This window comes from Lepidochelys kempii, chromosome 6, assembly GCF_965140265.1.
Source record: "Lepidochelys kempii isolate rLepKem1 chromosome 6, rLepKem1.hap2, whole genome shotgun sequence".
NCBI classification, from domain to species: Eukaryota; Metazoa; Chordata; order Testudines; family Cheloniidae; genus Lepidochelys; species Lepidochelys kempii.
In genome coordinates, this window is record NC_133261.1 from 19,896,517 (window position 1) to 19,912,548 (window position 16,032).

Genomic DNA, 16,032 nt, shown 5'->3' on the forward strand with positions numbered 1-16,032 from the left:
CATTAATATTCCCCACTGCAGCTCCAGGAGCAGCAGCAGCAAGCTAAAGCCACCTAATGGATTCCAAAACCCTGAGGAAACCGGTGGGAGTCACCAGTCAAGGCAGAGACACATATGGGGTGAACTTGCAAAACTCCAGCCTCCTTTTTTGCACCTGCAAAAAGGGCGGCCCCATAACTGCAGGTCTAAATCAGAGCATTGCACTTCTAACAACTTCCTTTGTACCCACTGGGAGTCCCCAGATTTGCACCTATACGTCAATTTGCACCAGTAAAAGGGATGCTGCTCTTTGAAAATTTGGTCCATAATATTTTTCTAGAATGACTGTGAAACAATTGTGCCTCTTTTTTATTAGTAGCTCTTATTGCATGTTCTCTAGATGAGCACTGCATTTCTTAGGCCATGAATCAGCTGTAGTTAGTGTATCATACATTTCTACGTAAGTAGTTATGTAAAATATAGACAGACACCATACGGGTAACTGAGAAAGAGAGAGACCTGCGAGAAGCAGAATGCTATTGTAAGAGCCTGATTCTGCTCCTATTGCGCTTCCAGGTTGCATGGTCACATCCCACATTTTATTTTTATGTGGGAGAAAGCACAGCCCATCACATAGGCACTAAACAGATCTGCACATGACACAGAGTTTGATCCTGCTCCCACTGAGTCCACAGGGTAGATTCTGTGCTCTCAGGAAACACAGCATGGAACACACAGCTCAGGAATCATAGAATCATAGAATATCAGGGTTGGAAGGGACCCCAGAAGGTCATCTAGTCCAACCCCCTGCTTGAAGCAGGACCAATTCCCAGTTAAATCATCCCAGCCAGGGCTTTGTCAAGCCTGACCTTAAAAACCTCTAAGGAAGGAGATTCTACCACCTCCCTAGGTAACGCATTCCAGTGTTTCACCACCCTCTTAGTGAAAAAGTTTTTCCTAATATCCAATCTAAACCTCCCCCACTGCAACTTGAGACCATTACTCCTCGTTCTGTCATCTGCTACCATTGAGAACAGTCTAGAGCCATCCTCTTTGGAACCCCCTTTCAGGTAGTTGAAAGCAGCTATCAAATCCCCCCTCATTCTTCTCTTCTGCAGGCTAAACAATCCCAGCTCCCTCAGCCTCTCCTCATAACTCATGTGTTCCAGTCCCCTAATCATTTTTGTTGCCCTTCGCTGGACTCTCTCCAATTTATCCACATCCTTCTTGAAGTGTGGGGCCCAAAACTGGACACAGTACTCCAGATGAGGCCTCACCAATGTCGAATAGAGGGGAACGATCACGTCCCTCGATCTGCTCGCTATGCCCCTACTTATACATCCCAAAATGCCATTGGCCTTCTTGGCAACAAGGGCACACTGCTGACTCATATCCAGCTTCTCGTCCACTGTCACCCCTAGGTCCTTTTCCGCAGAACTGCTGCCTAGCCATTCGGTCCCTAGTCTGTAGCGGTGCATTGGGTTCTTCCGTCCTAAGTGCAGGACCCTGCACTTATCCTTATTGAACCTCATCAGATTCCTTTTGGCCCAATCTTTCAATTTGTCTAGGTCCTTCTGTATCCTATCCCTCCCCTCCAGCGTATCTACCACTCCTCCCAGTTTAGTATCATCCGCAAATTTGCTGAGAGTGCAATCCACACCATCCTCCAGATCATTTATGAAGATATTGAATAAAACCGGCCCCAGGACCGACCCTTGGGGCACTCCACTTGATACCGGCTGCCAACTAGACATGGAGTCATTGATCACTACCCGTTGAGCCCGACAATCTAGCCAGCTTTCTACCCACCTTATAGTGTATTCATCCAGCCCATACTTCCTTAACTTGCTGACAAGAATACTATGGGAGACCGTGTCAAAAGCTTTGCTAAAGTCAAGAAACAATACATCCACTGCTTTCCCTTCATCCACAGAACCAGTAATCTCATCATAAAAGGCGATTAGATTAGTCAGGCATGACCTTCCCTTGGTGAATCCATGCTGGCTGTTCCTGATCACTTTCCTCTCATGCAAGTGCTTCAGGATTGATTCTTTGAGGACCTGCTCCATGATTTTTCCAGGGACTGAGGTGAGGCTGACTGGCCTGTAGTTCCCAGGATCCTCCTTCTTCCCTTTTTTAAAGATTGGCACTACATTAGCCTTTTTCCAGTCATCCGGGACTTCCCCGGTTCGCCACGAGTTTTCAAAGATAATGGCCAATGGCTCTGCAATCACAGCCGCCAATTCCTTCAGCACTCTCGGATGCAACTCGTCCGGCCCCATGGATTTGTGCACGTCCAGCTTTTCTAAATAGTCCCTAACCACCAGGAGTGGAGAACAAGGGTAGCTTTAAGCCACACGTGCACCACCTGGATTTGGGGCCTCTCTAGAATCCAGGCCCTTGGCGTGAATTTTAACAGCCCCAGGGACGGCTCCGATTTCCAGCAGCCTGACACCACTGCCTGTGGGTGGCTCGGTGGCTCAGAGTTGCTGGACCTCACTATATAGACCAAAGCTGCTGAGTGCTACGGTTACCGATGTTTTCCCCCTTCCATTCTTATCCCCCATTTTCTAGGCCCTCTGCCTCGCCCACCCACATGCTTTGTAACCTTCTCAGCCAAGGGGGGAAGGATTGCTCAGTGGTTTGAGCTTTGGCCTGCTAAACTCAGGGCTGTGAGTTCAATCCTTGAGGGGGCCATTTAGGGATATAGGGCAAAAATGGGGATTGGTCCTGCTTTGAGCAGGGGGTTGGACTAGATGACTTCCTGAGGTCCCTTCCAACCCTGATATTCTATGATTCTAAGGTGTCCAAGATGATCTCAGCCCATTGAGAAAATAAGGACAATTTGCATAAAATTGATTTTGCCATTTTTATGAGATACACTAGTTTGAAAACGATGCACTTTCCCCTTCCACACCACCTGAAGTATTATTCTGTTGCTTTGGACTCATATTTTAAGGATTTGTCACAGGGTCTCTCACCACACTGGCGCCTCCCGCTGGCCGTTTCAGGAATTAGCGCTGGTCAGCAGGCGTGGCCTCCGGTGGTGGTGGCTCTCCCGTCCTCGTCTCCGCCTGCAGACCCACTGCAGGTCCAGTCTCACTGCCTCTGCTTCGTGGCACAGTCCTCCAGCCATGTCACAGTCCGGGTTCCCCCCTTCCGCGGGGACTCCTTCTGCAACAGTCTAGCTGCTCCTCGCAGCGGCTTGGCAGTCCCTAGCCGGGCTGCTTCTTCAGCAGCGAGTGGGAAGGGGAGACCCAGCCACGCCCACTACTCTGGGTCCCAGCCCAGGGACCCTCTAAACAACAGCTTCCCGCTGCCCCTCCTTTCTTTCTATACTAGTCTGTCTCAATTCCCTGGGCCACTTCCCCGCAGCCCCAGCACCTTCAGCTCCTGCCTTTGGCTCCTTCACCCTCTTCTCAGGGCTTTGGGCCTGCAAGCCCTAGCAGCCCTGTTCACAGTGCTAGTCTCTGCAGCCCTCTAGGAAACCAGTCCCCTCCTTTGGGCTTCCTACAGCAGACTCCTTGTTCTGGACTGCAGTTTCCTTTTTGGCTGGTCGAGCCACCACCCTAATTGGCTGTTTCTTTGCAGCCCTGTAGGCTGGGTTTTAACCCCATCAGGGCCAGTGTGGGGAAGATGTCCCATCACAGGATTCATCACTTTCTGGCGCACACTGCAACTGGCCAAAGTGTAATGAAGTTTCTTTAGAATGTACTTCCCCTATTCCTGTGAGCACCCTTGATATTTAATGAGAACAAGAGGATTGAGTCTTTGCTCTATAAGTATCTTTCCTACAAAAGAAGTGGAGATCCATTGATATGTGGCTCATGCCCATCTCATTTCTCTGAGACTCATATTAACCCCATGTTATTTCTCTTTCAGTTTTGGTTCAGCCTCAATCTACTCGATCTCTATCTGTTGCAACTCTGAGTTTGAAAATGACACAAGGTAACGTATGGGTCATACATGTTGAAAATTGTACCCAGTTATTAGCAGCGTTGCAGACATTACAGTGCATCTATCAAGTGTTCAGTGTATCACTAGACAAAATAATCGTCATTTGGGGACAGAATCTGATCTCAGGTACACCAGTGTAAATCTAGACTAATTGTAATTAAGTTATTGCTCTGATTTAGTCTGGTGTTACAGAGACCAGAATGTGGCCCAGTGTGTTTTCCAAATTCTCAAATTCATGAGTAACTGAGTTGGGGGATGATCCAAAACCCATTGAAATAGAAGGAGTCATTCTACTTTTAAACATCATCTATTAAATTGCATGTAGATATTTTCCCTTCTACTCCCCGCATCTCTCCATATAGAAGAACCTCTATCTCTGGAAACATTTCACTAGTATAGTCAATGTTCAGCTGAATTTAATTTTTAAATTTTAATTTCAAAATATCTATTTTCCCATCATCTGAAATTTCCCCCCACCCCCCAGCAATATGATCTGTTATTCCCCTTATTAATTAGAATCTGGGATTCATATGCATCTAAATAGCACTACCATGAAACTCATTAATAATCTGTCTTTTTTTTTCCTGAATTTCTGCATTCACGGATTCTGATGGTCCATATCATTGAATTAGATTACAGACCAAAGTATAAGGAACATATACGAGAAAAATACCAATTAATAGAAGAGAGGAACAATCAAGTTGGAGAGTGTGTGGAACTAAACACAAGATACACAAAGCTGCTGATTGTAAAGGAACATCGTGACCAGAAGGAGAGAAAGCATGAAATAAGAGCCAAAGGGAAAGAGCATGCAGAAATCATGGCAAAGCGAGCTAGTTCTACTAAACTGGAGACTTTATTTGATGCTAGTGGAAACAGGCAAACACCACTGAGAACCATTGTGCTGCAGGGAGCTGCTGGGATTGGAAAAACAATGTTAGCCAAGAAGCTCATGGTAGACTGGGCATTTGGAAAACTCTATCCTGGCAAGTTTGATTACATCTTCTACATCAATAGCAGGGAAATGAACTGTATTTCTGAGCGTCGAAGTGTCGCAGATCTGATTTTAAACAATTGTCCTGACAGAAATGCACCCATCAAAGATATTTTGATGAATCCAGAGAAGCTTTTGTTCATAATTGATGGTTTTGATGTACTTAAATTTTCCTTTGATCAGCAAGAAAGTAGTCTGTGCACTGATCCCTTTCAGACAAAGCCAGTTGAAATCATACTGAGCAGTTTATTAAGTAAAACAATTCTTCCAAAATCCTACTTAATAATCACTACGAGACCAACCGCTCTGGATAAACTCCGGCAGTGTCTGAAGTTTCCCCATATTGCAACAATCCTGGGATTCTCTGAAGATGACAGGAAGGAGTATTTCCGCAAGTTCTTTGCAAATGCCATACAAGCAAAACAAGCTCTAGATTTTATAAAAGAGAATGAAATGCTCTTCACCATGTGCTTTGCTCCCATCGTGTGCTGGATCCTGTGCACAGTGATGAAACAACAGATGGAGAGCGGAGAAGATCTAGCCAAAAGCTCAAAAACAACCACCTCGGTATACATGCTCTTTCTGTCCAGTTTATTAGAGAACCATTCCAATTCAAAGGAATCTGTACACACTGACTTGAAGAAGCTATGCTCTCTAGCAGCAGATGGGATCTTGAACAATAAAATACTCTTTGAAGAAGATGATGCGAGGAAGCATGGTTTGCATGGATCTGACATTCAGTCACTCTTTCTTACTAAGAATATTTTCCAAAAAGATATCGGCTTTGAAAGTGTCTACAGCTTCATTCACTTAAGTTTCCAAGAGTTCTTTGCAGCTTTGTTCTATGTCCTGGTGGAAGATAAAGAAAAAGGGTGTGAATCAGTGACTCTGAAAAAAGATGTGAATGAAATTTTGAAAAATTATGGAAAATCTAGAGACAATTCTTTTACCTTAATGGTACGTTTCCTTTTTGGTCTCTTAAACAAAGTGAGAATGAATCACACAGAGAAAATCTTTGGCTGTAAAATTTCACCTGAAATTAAACAGAATTTATTGAAGTGGTTTGGATCTGTAGCAAAAAGAAGCTGCGGTCTGACCTTCAGATCCCTCGAGGAAAAGCAATTCCAGCTTGAGTTGCTTCACTGTTTATGCGAGATTCAGGAAGAAGAGTTTGTCAAAAGTGCAATGGATTGTTTCCAAGAAATTGGTCTGAGCAATATTCACTTTACAAAAATCGACCACATGGTTCTTTCATTTTGCATAAAGAATTGTCGTAACGAGCAGTCGCTCTCTCTGAACGGTTGTACGTTTGGACTGGAAGAGCAGGAGGAAAGAAAAGAGTCAGTGCTACAAAAGTTTGTTCCTTGGTGAGTGTGTCAGTTTATTGAGATGAATGTCCAGTGTGTGTAGTTACAATAGCACCTGCTCTTGTCAGAGTGCAGGTGGACCTGTCAACCATTCCAGTATAATGCCATATTTTCATAGGCCTAAATCCAGAGGTCCTTACTCAATACATTGTATTGATGAGATATTGCCACTGCTTACATTGCCACAATCTTGACCCAGTGCTATTCAAGTCAACATGAGAGTCTTTCCATAAACATTAACGGGCTTTTGTTCAGGATCTTTGTCCTGGCCAAAAACAGACACCTTCAATTCTCTAGCCTGTCAAGTAAGCCCACCTCACTTACACTTTTCAAAATACACATTTCTGATGCCAGAAATCCCCCATTTACTAATCTGGCATCAGAATAAAGGGGTAGTCACATCCGATAATGTTTAAAAGGATTATTTTTTACAAAAATTATTGAATTGTCTGCTCCAGAATAAAAACTACTGAGCCAACCTCTTGAAATGAGAGGGAATTTTTTTTCCAGCACCCAAAATGGAACGTTTCTGTTCTCTCTTTCCAGGGAGTTGGAGGAGAAGGAGCCAAAATATTCCCCACCTCACCTTTTGTGTCAAGCACTGAAGGATCCAGGCTGTAAGCTAAAGAAAATATCGTAAGTGCTTGCTCTTCAAGGAGCCTATCATTGCTGCTGTTCTCTCAGGGGTTTAGCAGCAATGTGCAGCTATGTATCACTGTGGTTTAGTGTCTGAGCAGCAGAGTGACTGCTAATTCACATGGAACCAGCCCACTTCATGATGTGTTACTGATAAAGACCCAGGAATTCGGAGGTTACTTGAGCTAGACATATTTATCTATCATTATTATTTATTATTGCCATTTTGTGCACTGTATCTGGATAAGAACATTATTTTGAAATGTATTTCTGTTATTAAGTATATCCTATATGTTTTACCGGTGCAACAGACCTGATTTCTTTTTTCACTTCCCCTCACCCATATTCAATAAGAGCAGTTTATTTATGTTCTACGGAAAAAGAGCTGGTTGACGGGAATAATGGTTTTTATAGATGTCCAGGTCTATGACACACTGGATGTGCTCCTGAAAATGCCCACTTAGCATGGGGCTCCACAGCTGAATGGGAAGCTTTGCTTCCAGAGGAAAAAATTCATGGGTCAACGTGGAAGCAACTCCCACTGAAGTCAACGCAAGCCTATGCAAGAATCTCAGAGGAGAATTTTGACCAAGAATGCTACTAACAAACCAAGAAGACCCAACAGTGATTGGTTTTTAAACACCTCAAACATTTGACATGAGGAAGAATTTTCAAATGTAGAGTACCTAAGGGATTTCAGTGAGTGTCAATGGCCTCAAGACAATCACTACACTCTCAAATTAACTCCCACAGGAAAATTTTCACATTCCCACATTTTTCCCACAGGAAAATGATCAAAGACAAAAACACTCTTTCACCTGTGGGTGACACTTTTCACAAAGTGATCACTCCACATCTGACCCCTATCAGTCCTCACCTGCAAAGGAAACCTGCCCAAGGCCTTCAAAAGATGAGCCTGGGAGTTTGAATTCATAACTTTGCTAGACACTAAAAATCATGGTCTTAATAAAGACACTGGAGTTATGGCTTATTACAATCTGCAACCCACTAACCCCCCTGTTTGTCCTTTGACTGCAGGGGCCACTTCCCCTTGAATGATCCCTCAGATTAGAATATATGCTAACTACTTATGCTAAACTATCTGTTTGATCTTGTATTTAGCTGTGACACTCTTAGTACATCTCCCAGCCCTGAAGAAGAGCTCTGAAAGTTTGGCTCCGTCAGCCACAGAAGTTGGTCCAATAAAAGAAATTACCTCATCTAACTTGTCTCTCTAATGTCACATAGATTCTTTTGAAAAATCTACCCTAAAGAGTCTTCCCTTTCACCTGTTTACTTACCCAGATCCTGCTTAGCTTTTCACAGCTGAGTCTTTATTAAACACAAGCCAGTTACAGTTCAGCTCTGGGGATTGCTAATTAAACACAGAATATTATGAAGCATCTTCTCTATAATGAAAGACCCCGTTATAGTGAATGCATGCCAAGGGGGAGAGCAGAAAGCATGCACCAGGGGACAAGTTAACCATAACTCTGAATGTCCTGACTTCTGTTACAATCTCAGTCTCACTATTACATTGGCATAGTGATTGTTTGTTTTTAAAATGGCTTTAATTATTTTAAATCAATTATAGAAAAATGTGCTTGCAGAACACCCCAAATTATCACGGGAAAGCAAGGAAACATGTTACAAACATAAAATTCTAGCCTGCTAAATCATTCCACCTTCCCATGAGCCTTCCATTTGCACACTGTCTCTTCCTTTTGTAGAAGAGAGAAATTCCTTCCACGTCACATGAAGTTCTTCAATTTTCCTATTATTGTTTTAAATGTGAATTTAATGGGAGTACTCATGTACTTAAAATTAAGCATGTACCTAGGTGTTTCCAGGAGCGGGCCTTGAGATTGTTCTCTTGTTCAGTACTGGTAAACTTGAACATGCCCTCACCCCTGTCTGTAAATTGCCTAGGAACACTTCTGCCATGTCAATGTCACATCAGCAGGGTGTTTGACACATGCCATAGGATGGCTAGCGATCACTTTTGTTTAAGAACAATACAGCTGGCTAAGGTCCTGACCCAAAGCCAGGGAAGATGGTAGGAGTTTTTAGGTGTTGGATCAAGCTCTACATCTCTTTACAGGAATACACAGACATGAATAAAGTGGAGGTGGCCACCTGGGTGAAAACAAGCAGTAACCACGTCTGTCTCTTGCAGTTTAGGGTGCTGCCGCCTCACCTCTGCTTGTTGTGAGGATCTCGCCTCTGCTCTCAAGACAAACCAGTCTCTGAAAGAGCTGGACCTGAGCGGTAACAAACTGGGGGAAACAGGGATTAAATTGCTCTGTAAGGGACTGAAACATCAAAACTGCAATGTTCAGAAACTGGGGTAAGTAACCATGGATTTTCTTTATAACTGTGTTATATTCATGGCATTCTAACTGAAACCTAAATCCACAAGGAACTCTTCACTTCAGTTCAGAATCAGCGTTAGCCCTCTGCTCAGCCCTGAAACCCGGTTCAGAAGATTTCAGCCCCAGGATTATGGAGCTGCGGCTAGTTACACTATGGTGAAGGTTGCATGCAGCCTTCCAGCAGAAGGCCAGGTTTCCATTCCCAAGTAAGGTTCATGAAAACCTCCTTGTGGTCTGAAAATGGCCATGCGGCACTCTCAGGCCAGAGGAGAGACGTTCTCAGGAAAGTTTAAACACAAGTCTGTGATCTCTGAGCTGGAAGGAGGCGGCAAATGGACTCTTGCCAGTCCCAAACACTTTGGTCGCCTTTTGAAAGTGGAAGTTTAACATTACCAAGCCCTGATGTAGGGAGATAAAGCCCCGGTGGGATTTTGACTCGGTCACAATCAATTGCAATGATTAATAATTGCTAGCATGTTATGGGCCAGACTGTGGCTGCTGGCTAGGGGTACAAAGTGGAAGTGGGGAAAAGGGCACCAACCAAGGATTCTTCCATTGATACGCCCTTGCCCAAGGGGCACACAGCCCCAGTTCCAACATGCCCAGAACACAATGGAAGAGAGAAGGAAAAGAGCCATGATGTCACTTTTGCTACTGGAGTCCTCTAATGGGCATGGTGGGTTGGGGCTGGGGCCATAGCCCTATTCGTCTTCTGCACCAGTTATAGGACCAAGGCTAATTCAAGAGGCTACTCGCATGGCACCTTTCAGAGAATGTAGCAGTGTCCAGCCCAGCACTCCTAGAGCTATTGTGGTTTCCTTAACGTTGGAACAGCCAGGATGCCCCTCAGACCTGTTGGCTTTCAACTCACACCTTTGCTGCAGGTGTCGCGCTGCCTAGCTTGGCTTCCTAGGAGCCCAGATGTGAGAGGGACACAAGTGGCTGTGTTCAAATGAAGAGCCATCGTGTGTTCCGAATCCCTTTGTCTCCTGCAGGCTGAGGGGTCGCAGTCTCACCGCTACTTCCTTGGGTGACCTCGCCTCTGTGCTCACTAAAAACCAGAGCCTGACAGAGCTGGACCTGGGCTATAGTAAATGGGGAGATTTAGGCGTGAAGTTGCTGTACAAAGCACTGAAGCATCCAAACTGTAAACTACAGAAAATAAAGTGAGTAACCACTTTACTGGTCTAGATGAGCATTTTCTTCATACTGTATTTCCTTGTCTCTTTTCACCAATGATCTGTGGCAATGATCTAGGCATGGGCAAACAGCCTCATGTTCAGATGTAGGGCTCCTGCTAGTCAGGCAGTATTTGGAAATCTATAGCCAAATATTATACTCTTAAATCCTTTCAACCCTCTCTAAGATCACCCGTCCTCTCAGCCATACGCGCTGACTTTTATTTTTCCCCGGGGATGCTCCATCCCCTCTCCAGCCTGAGGCCCTGCCCCCACTCCACCCCTTCCGCAAGGCCCCGCCCTCAATCTTCCTTTTCCCGCCCCCTCCCTGAGGCCCCGCCCTCACTCTGCCTCTTCCCGCCCCCCCCAACCTCTCCCCCAAGGCCCCTGCCGCTCACTGCTCTCCGCCCTCCCCCAAATGCCTTCCCCAGCCTCCAAACAGCTGATCGGCACCACAACCTATCAGTTGTGGCTGGTGGGCGCTGAGTCGGAGCCTATGCTGTCAGCTATACGGGTACACTTGAAATGAAGGGGAGTGACACTTGTGTAAAGGGGAGCAGAACTGAGCCCAGAAGGCCTGCTCCAATGCCCACTGAAACCAATGGAAAGAGTCACTTTCACTTTACTGGGCACTGAATCTGACCTAGGGAATCTAATTTTCACCACCTTGCACATCGCCTCTGAAACCGGCCCCCTCAGTGCAGTGAGTGGTGCAGAAACAGGTTGTTACTTTTCTGTCTCTCTCCCGCAGGCTGGAGTGTTGCCTTCTCACAGCTGCTTGTTGCGATGACCTTGCCTCTGTTCTCGGGACCAACCAGACCCTGACGGAGCTGGACCTGAGAAATAATGAGCTGAGGGATTCTGGAGTGAAACATCTGTGCGCCGGACTGAAACGAGAGAACTGTAAAATACAGAAACTCGTGTGAGTGGTCCCGGGCTTCCTCAAAAGCTTCTGATTAGTCTTTGCTCATTTCAGAGGCATGTGTGTAAGTTTCCCCCGCTGGGCGGTGGAGGTGCAGTGCCAATGAGACTGGGGGCAATAGCAATATGAAGTACCAGGAGAGAGAATATTTGGTGCGGAAGGATTTATCTACAGCATCTCAAATAAAGAGAGTAAGGGCTGGATCCTTCAGCACAGATTCCCATGTGAAAGCGTTGCAGGGTTGAGCCCATTGAGACCAGAGGGCTTTCCTTTATGCAGACCTCTGTGTCTGTAGGCTGGACGGGGCTGCCACGGTAGGAAATGCCTCTCGGGTTGGACTCCTCCAGGACTCTACCCACAGAGATGCTGCTCAGAGCAGAGAACTGAAGCAGCTGCTTAGGAGGCCAGCAGAGGGTGCCAGGAAATGGGAATCCCCAGGGCAAGCTGGGAGACTCACGAGGCCTGATCGCTGCCCTCTCTGCCCGTCTCCCCTGCAGGCTGTCCAACTGCTATTTCACAGGAGCTTGTTGTAGGGCTCTCTCTGCCGTTCTCAGTAAAAGCCAGTCCCTGAGAGAGCTGGACATGTGCTATAATAAACTGGGAGATGCAGGAATGAAGCTTCTGTGTGATGGGCTGAGACAGCCAGACTGCAAACTACAGAAACTAAGGTAAGATACCAGAGGCTTCCTTTGTGATTGGCTGGTCTTGGCTCTGCTCTTTCTGGCTAATCTGGGCACGTTTTTCTCTGGCAACACAGTGTGGCTGCTTAAACATCTCCAGCAATTGCTGCTATTCCTTGATCTCTGGCAGAAGTGGGATCTTTCTACGTTTAGCAATGTGAGTCGCCAGACAGTCCCATCCATTCCCCATCCATACCAGGATCAGCTTGTCACAGATTGCCCCACTGAAGGCTTGTAGACAGTCTCTGTTTTCTTTTTAAGGGGTAGGGGTGCATTTAGTGGTCATCAAATGTGCCAAACTGGCCGCTCTGGAGAGTGAAATGCTCTGTTTGACCACAGAACAGGTACAGTTCTGTGCCAGCCCTTGGTCAGAATTTTAGGCAGGGTCCAGTCAGTTAAATTAACATCTGGGTATGGTGCAGAGAATAGGGATGAGTCCACACCTGGTTTTATTGTCTCTCCTTCTGAGCAAGGAAGTGACACAGGTGCCCCGATAGCAGAACTGCCTCTGCCCTGGGATGAGAATGATGTTCAGCCGAGGGTGACCAGATAGCAAATGTAAAAAATTGGGATGGGGTGGAGGGTAATAGGTGCCAATATATGATAAGACCCCAAATATTGGGACTGTCCCTATAAAATTGGAACATCCGGTCAACGTAGTTCAGCCTCTAAACCCATCCAGGTCCATTCAAAAACTTGGTGCCCATGAGGAGCCTGCCAGCTAAATCATTAAATATTACCCACTGGGATGGCAGGTTGTATGGACAACTTTCCAGCAAAAACAGGAGTGACAGCCCAAAAGCCACCACGTGGCACTATAATGAAACCTCAGCTGATGTGCAAAACCGGATGCCAGTATGCACCTATTAGAGTCACACTGGCATTGTGAGATTGTAACAATCACTCTTGTTGTTCCTTGCATCTCCCTCTCTCCAGCGGCTGCTGGGTTTTTTCTGCTGACCCTGTCTTTGTCTTGTGCTTTTGGTTCCATCTCTTTCTTATGCAGTGATTACGAGGTGACCCTTTCAGTGTGAGCCTATTGGGCCAGCAGCTTGCCAAGATATAGATTTGTGCAGAACCATCAAGAGCTTCAAATGGACTACATTGCACTAGCAATGTTCCCAAAAAAATTGCCAACCTTAAATTGGGGAGCATCCTGCTGAACCCCAGCAGGGTAGAAAGACAATTGTCAGGTTTTCATACCTACTCTCAGCTGGCAGCAGCTTTACCTAATATAGTCAGAATCCTGGGGGCAAATGAATCCCTGATTTATCTCCAGTTTACTTCAGTGGAATAAGGCCAGGAATGAATTTGGCCAACTCTTTTCCCCTTCAGATAACACCGAAATAAATTAGTAGAACAGTCAGCAAGTGCTCGCAGAGCGAAATCCACATGGTGGGAAGTACGTGCACCACACACTGTCAAATCACTGCCTTGCGTGGTGACAGGTTTCAGAGGGGTGGCCGTGTTCGTCTGTATCAGCAAAAACAACAAGGAGGTCCCCTCATTGTTTTTGTGAAATCACTGATGTTTCTCACTGAATTATGACATAAAATAATCTCCTGAGGAACACAACTTTTTAACTATGCGGGTAATTAACCACTGGAACAGACTGCTCAGGGATGTGCTGGATTCTCCAACTCTTGGAGCCTTTAAATCAAGATAACATGTCATCCTAAATGATATGTTCTGGCTCATCCTCATGTTATTGGCCTAAATGCAGGGATCACAACCGAGATGCGAGTGAAATTCTGTGGCCGGCCTTATGCAGGAGGTCAGACTAGAAGGGAAATTTTCAAAGGCACAAATGGTAATTACGTGCCTAAGCCTCATTGAAAACCAGTGGGAGTTTGGCACCTACCGACCATTTGTACCTTTGCAAGTCTGCCTCTGGATGATCATAATGGCTCTTTCTGGCCTGAAAATCTATGAAGCTATGAATGCATTGGACAATTGATCCCTGGTAGAACTCTGAGCTACTTCAGGGATGAATTTGGCTTCAAATGTGGGGGTACACCAGGCATGGTATGCCTGTGTTGGCATGTCCCTGTCTCTTGCAGGCTGACCGGGTGTGGTCTGACCCCTGCTTGTTGGGAAGATCTCTCTGTTGTCATAACAACAAACCAGTCACTGACAGAGCTGAATATCAATCAAGATGTGCTGGGAGATTCAGGAATGAAACGGCTGCATGATGCAGTGAGAAGCGCAAGATGTAAGCTGCATCCACTGCTGTAAGTGACCCCTGGCTTCCCTGACATAGTCAGAAAGAAAGAAGTCATAAGAAATGACTAACAGGTGTTTCTGGGTTTTGGTTTCACCCTCCTTCCCAACTCTCCCTGCCCCCAGTACACCCCCTATGTTGGGTTCTACAGGGGCATGGTATAGGATCCAGCTACACTGGATCTATTATGGACTCCCATATGCTTGGGAAATCTCCAGCAGGGAAGATGGGCCCAGCTTCAGTTTCTGTCCCCTTTGCACCATTAGAGTAGCAGAGAGGGAACGAATCAGGCCAGGGAATCTGGCCCTTTTTCTCCAGATCAATCCCACCGCTAACTCCCACTAGAGTAGGCCCTTCCACTTATTTGTGCTTTGAATTATCCCACGTCCCCAGTGCGGGTGTCTGAGAATGGGGCCAGGCCAGTAGTCTTGTGATCATGTTCTCTGTTTCCATTCAAGGGGTTCCGTTTTCTTAATCCCAGTCTGCCATTCTCCCGGCAGGCAGGGTCTGAGAATGCCGAGGAGACAGTGCACTCATGGTGAGAGTGTGGCTGGTATCAGTCAATAAGAACTCCTGCCGCTGACTAAGGAATTACACAGATGGACTCTAAAGAATATCCCAGCTAGTCTTTTCTGCTTGACAGACACTGGCCAGAAGGGTGGGGGGGGGTTAAAAGAGAAGATAAATGGGGAGATATACATGGTTCCATCACACGCATGGCAGACCTTGCTCTTGGGGGAGCACAGAGATTAAAATCACTTTCGGGCCAAAAGCACACTTCCAGTAGCACCACAGACCACATGTATGTGACCACAGTGGTGTGCGTGGCCGTGGGAACAGGGGCTGTGATCTCGGGTACTCAGGACATATTCACAACATCCTCATGCTTCTTCCTCACTAGCTTGAATGGAGAATCTATTAAGAGAGATGGAGATGACAAGGGTGATGAAGAGGGCTATAATGGCGATGAAGACTACAACGGCGATGAAGACTATAGTGGTGATGAAGACTACAATCCTGAAGATCATCTCTGACCACATCAGCAGAATTTTCACCCTTTCCCACTTGCTTAAAATCAGTCATCATCTCCTTCTAGAAATGGCAAATGATGAAACAAACCACGTACCCCCTTTCTTTTAGGGGAAAACAGATTTTACATGAATAAACTGATTAAAATCCCACAAAGTAGGTTCCAGGCCTAGCATAACATCACTGGAGATCAGCTTTGCCAAAGAAAGACGTTTTTCTGCTTAGAAAAATGCCTGTTTTTCAACAACAACAAATTAGTTCAAGAAATTTCAGTCATCTTTATTCACAGGACACTGCCTGCAGTTCAGACTTTCACAAATCCTGCTCAGTCCCACAAATCCTTTGAGAACCAGGATCAGAGTGGAATGTGATTTGCAGCAGTGGCATGAAACCACCAGGGTGACGGGCACTTTAGAAATAGGTGGTCGGTTGAAAAATGCTATTTGACCCATGAAACATTTAAGACTAAGAACATAAAATAACAAAATCAATTTATATTGACTGACACAAACAGCAGTGTTCTAATTCCATAAAGCACAATAGGATACGCTGAAAAGCTATAAAGGAAATAGAGTTCGGTACAACTGCCATACTGACCTTACAACGGTAAAAGAGAGCCATCTGGTAGAGAAAGTGAAAAACAGCAGTGTCAAAGCATATGGAGGAATTAGAGTTTCTTGTATGATAAGAAGTAACC

General features: G+C 45.6%; 1 protein-coding gene across 1 annotated transcript in view; it reads left to right on the forward strand.

Moving 5' to 3' along the window:
- RNH1 (ribonuclease/angiogenin inhibitor 1) overlaps window positions 1–15,340 on the forward strand; it is a 60,473-nt gene extending 45,133 nt beyond the window's left edge. Inside the window, exons 8-14 of the mRNA XM_073350313.1 lie at window positions 9,110–9,280; window positions 10,301–10,471; window positions 11,235–11,405; window positions 11,903–12,073; window positions 14,146–14,281; window positions 14,807–14,844; window positions 15,208–15,340. Of these exons, the coding sequence (XP_073206414.1) occupies window positions 9,110–9,280; window positions 10,301–10,471; window positions 11,235–11,405; window positions 11,903–12,073; window positions 14,146–14,281; window positions 14,807–14,844; window positions 15,208–15,340 (991 nt within the window). The remainder of the gene's footprint in view (window positions 1–9,109; window positions 9,281–10,300; window positions 10,472–11,234; window positions 11,406–11,902; window positions 12,074–14,145; window positions 14,282–14,806; window positions 14,845–15,207) is intronic.
- The last annotated feature ends 692 nt before the right edge of the window (window positions 15,341–16,032 follow it).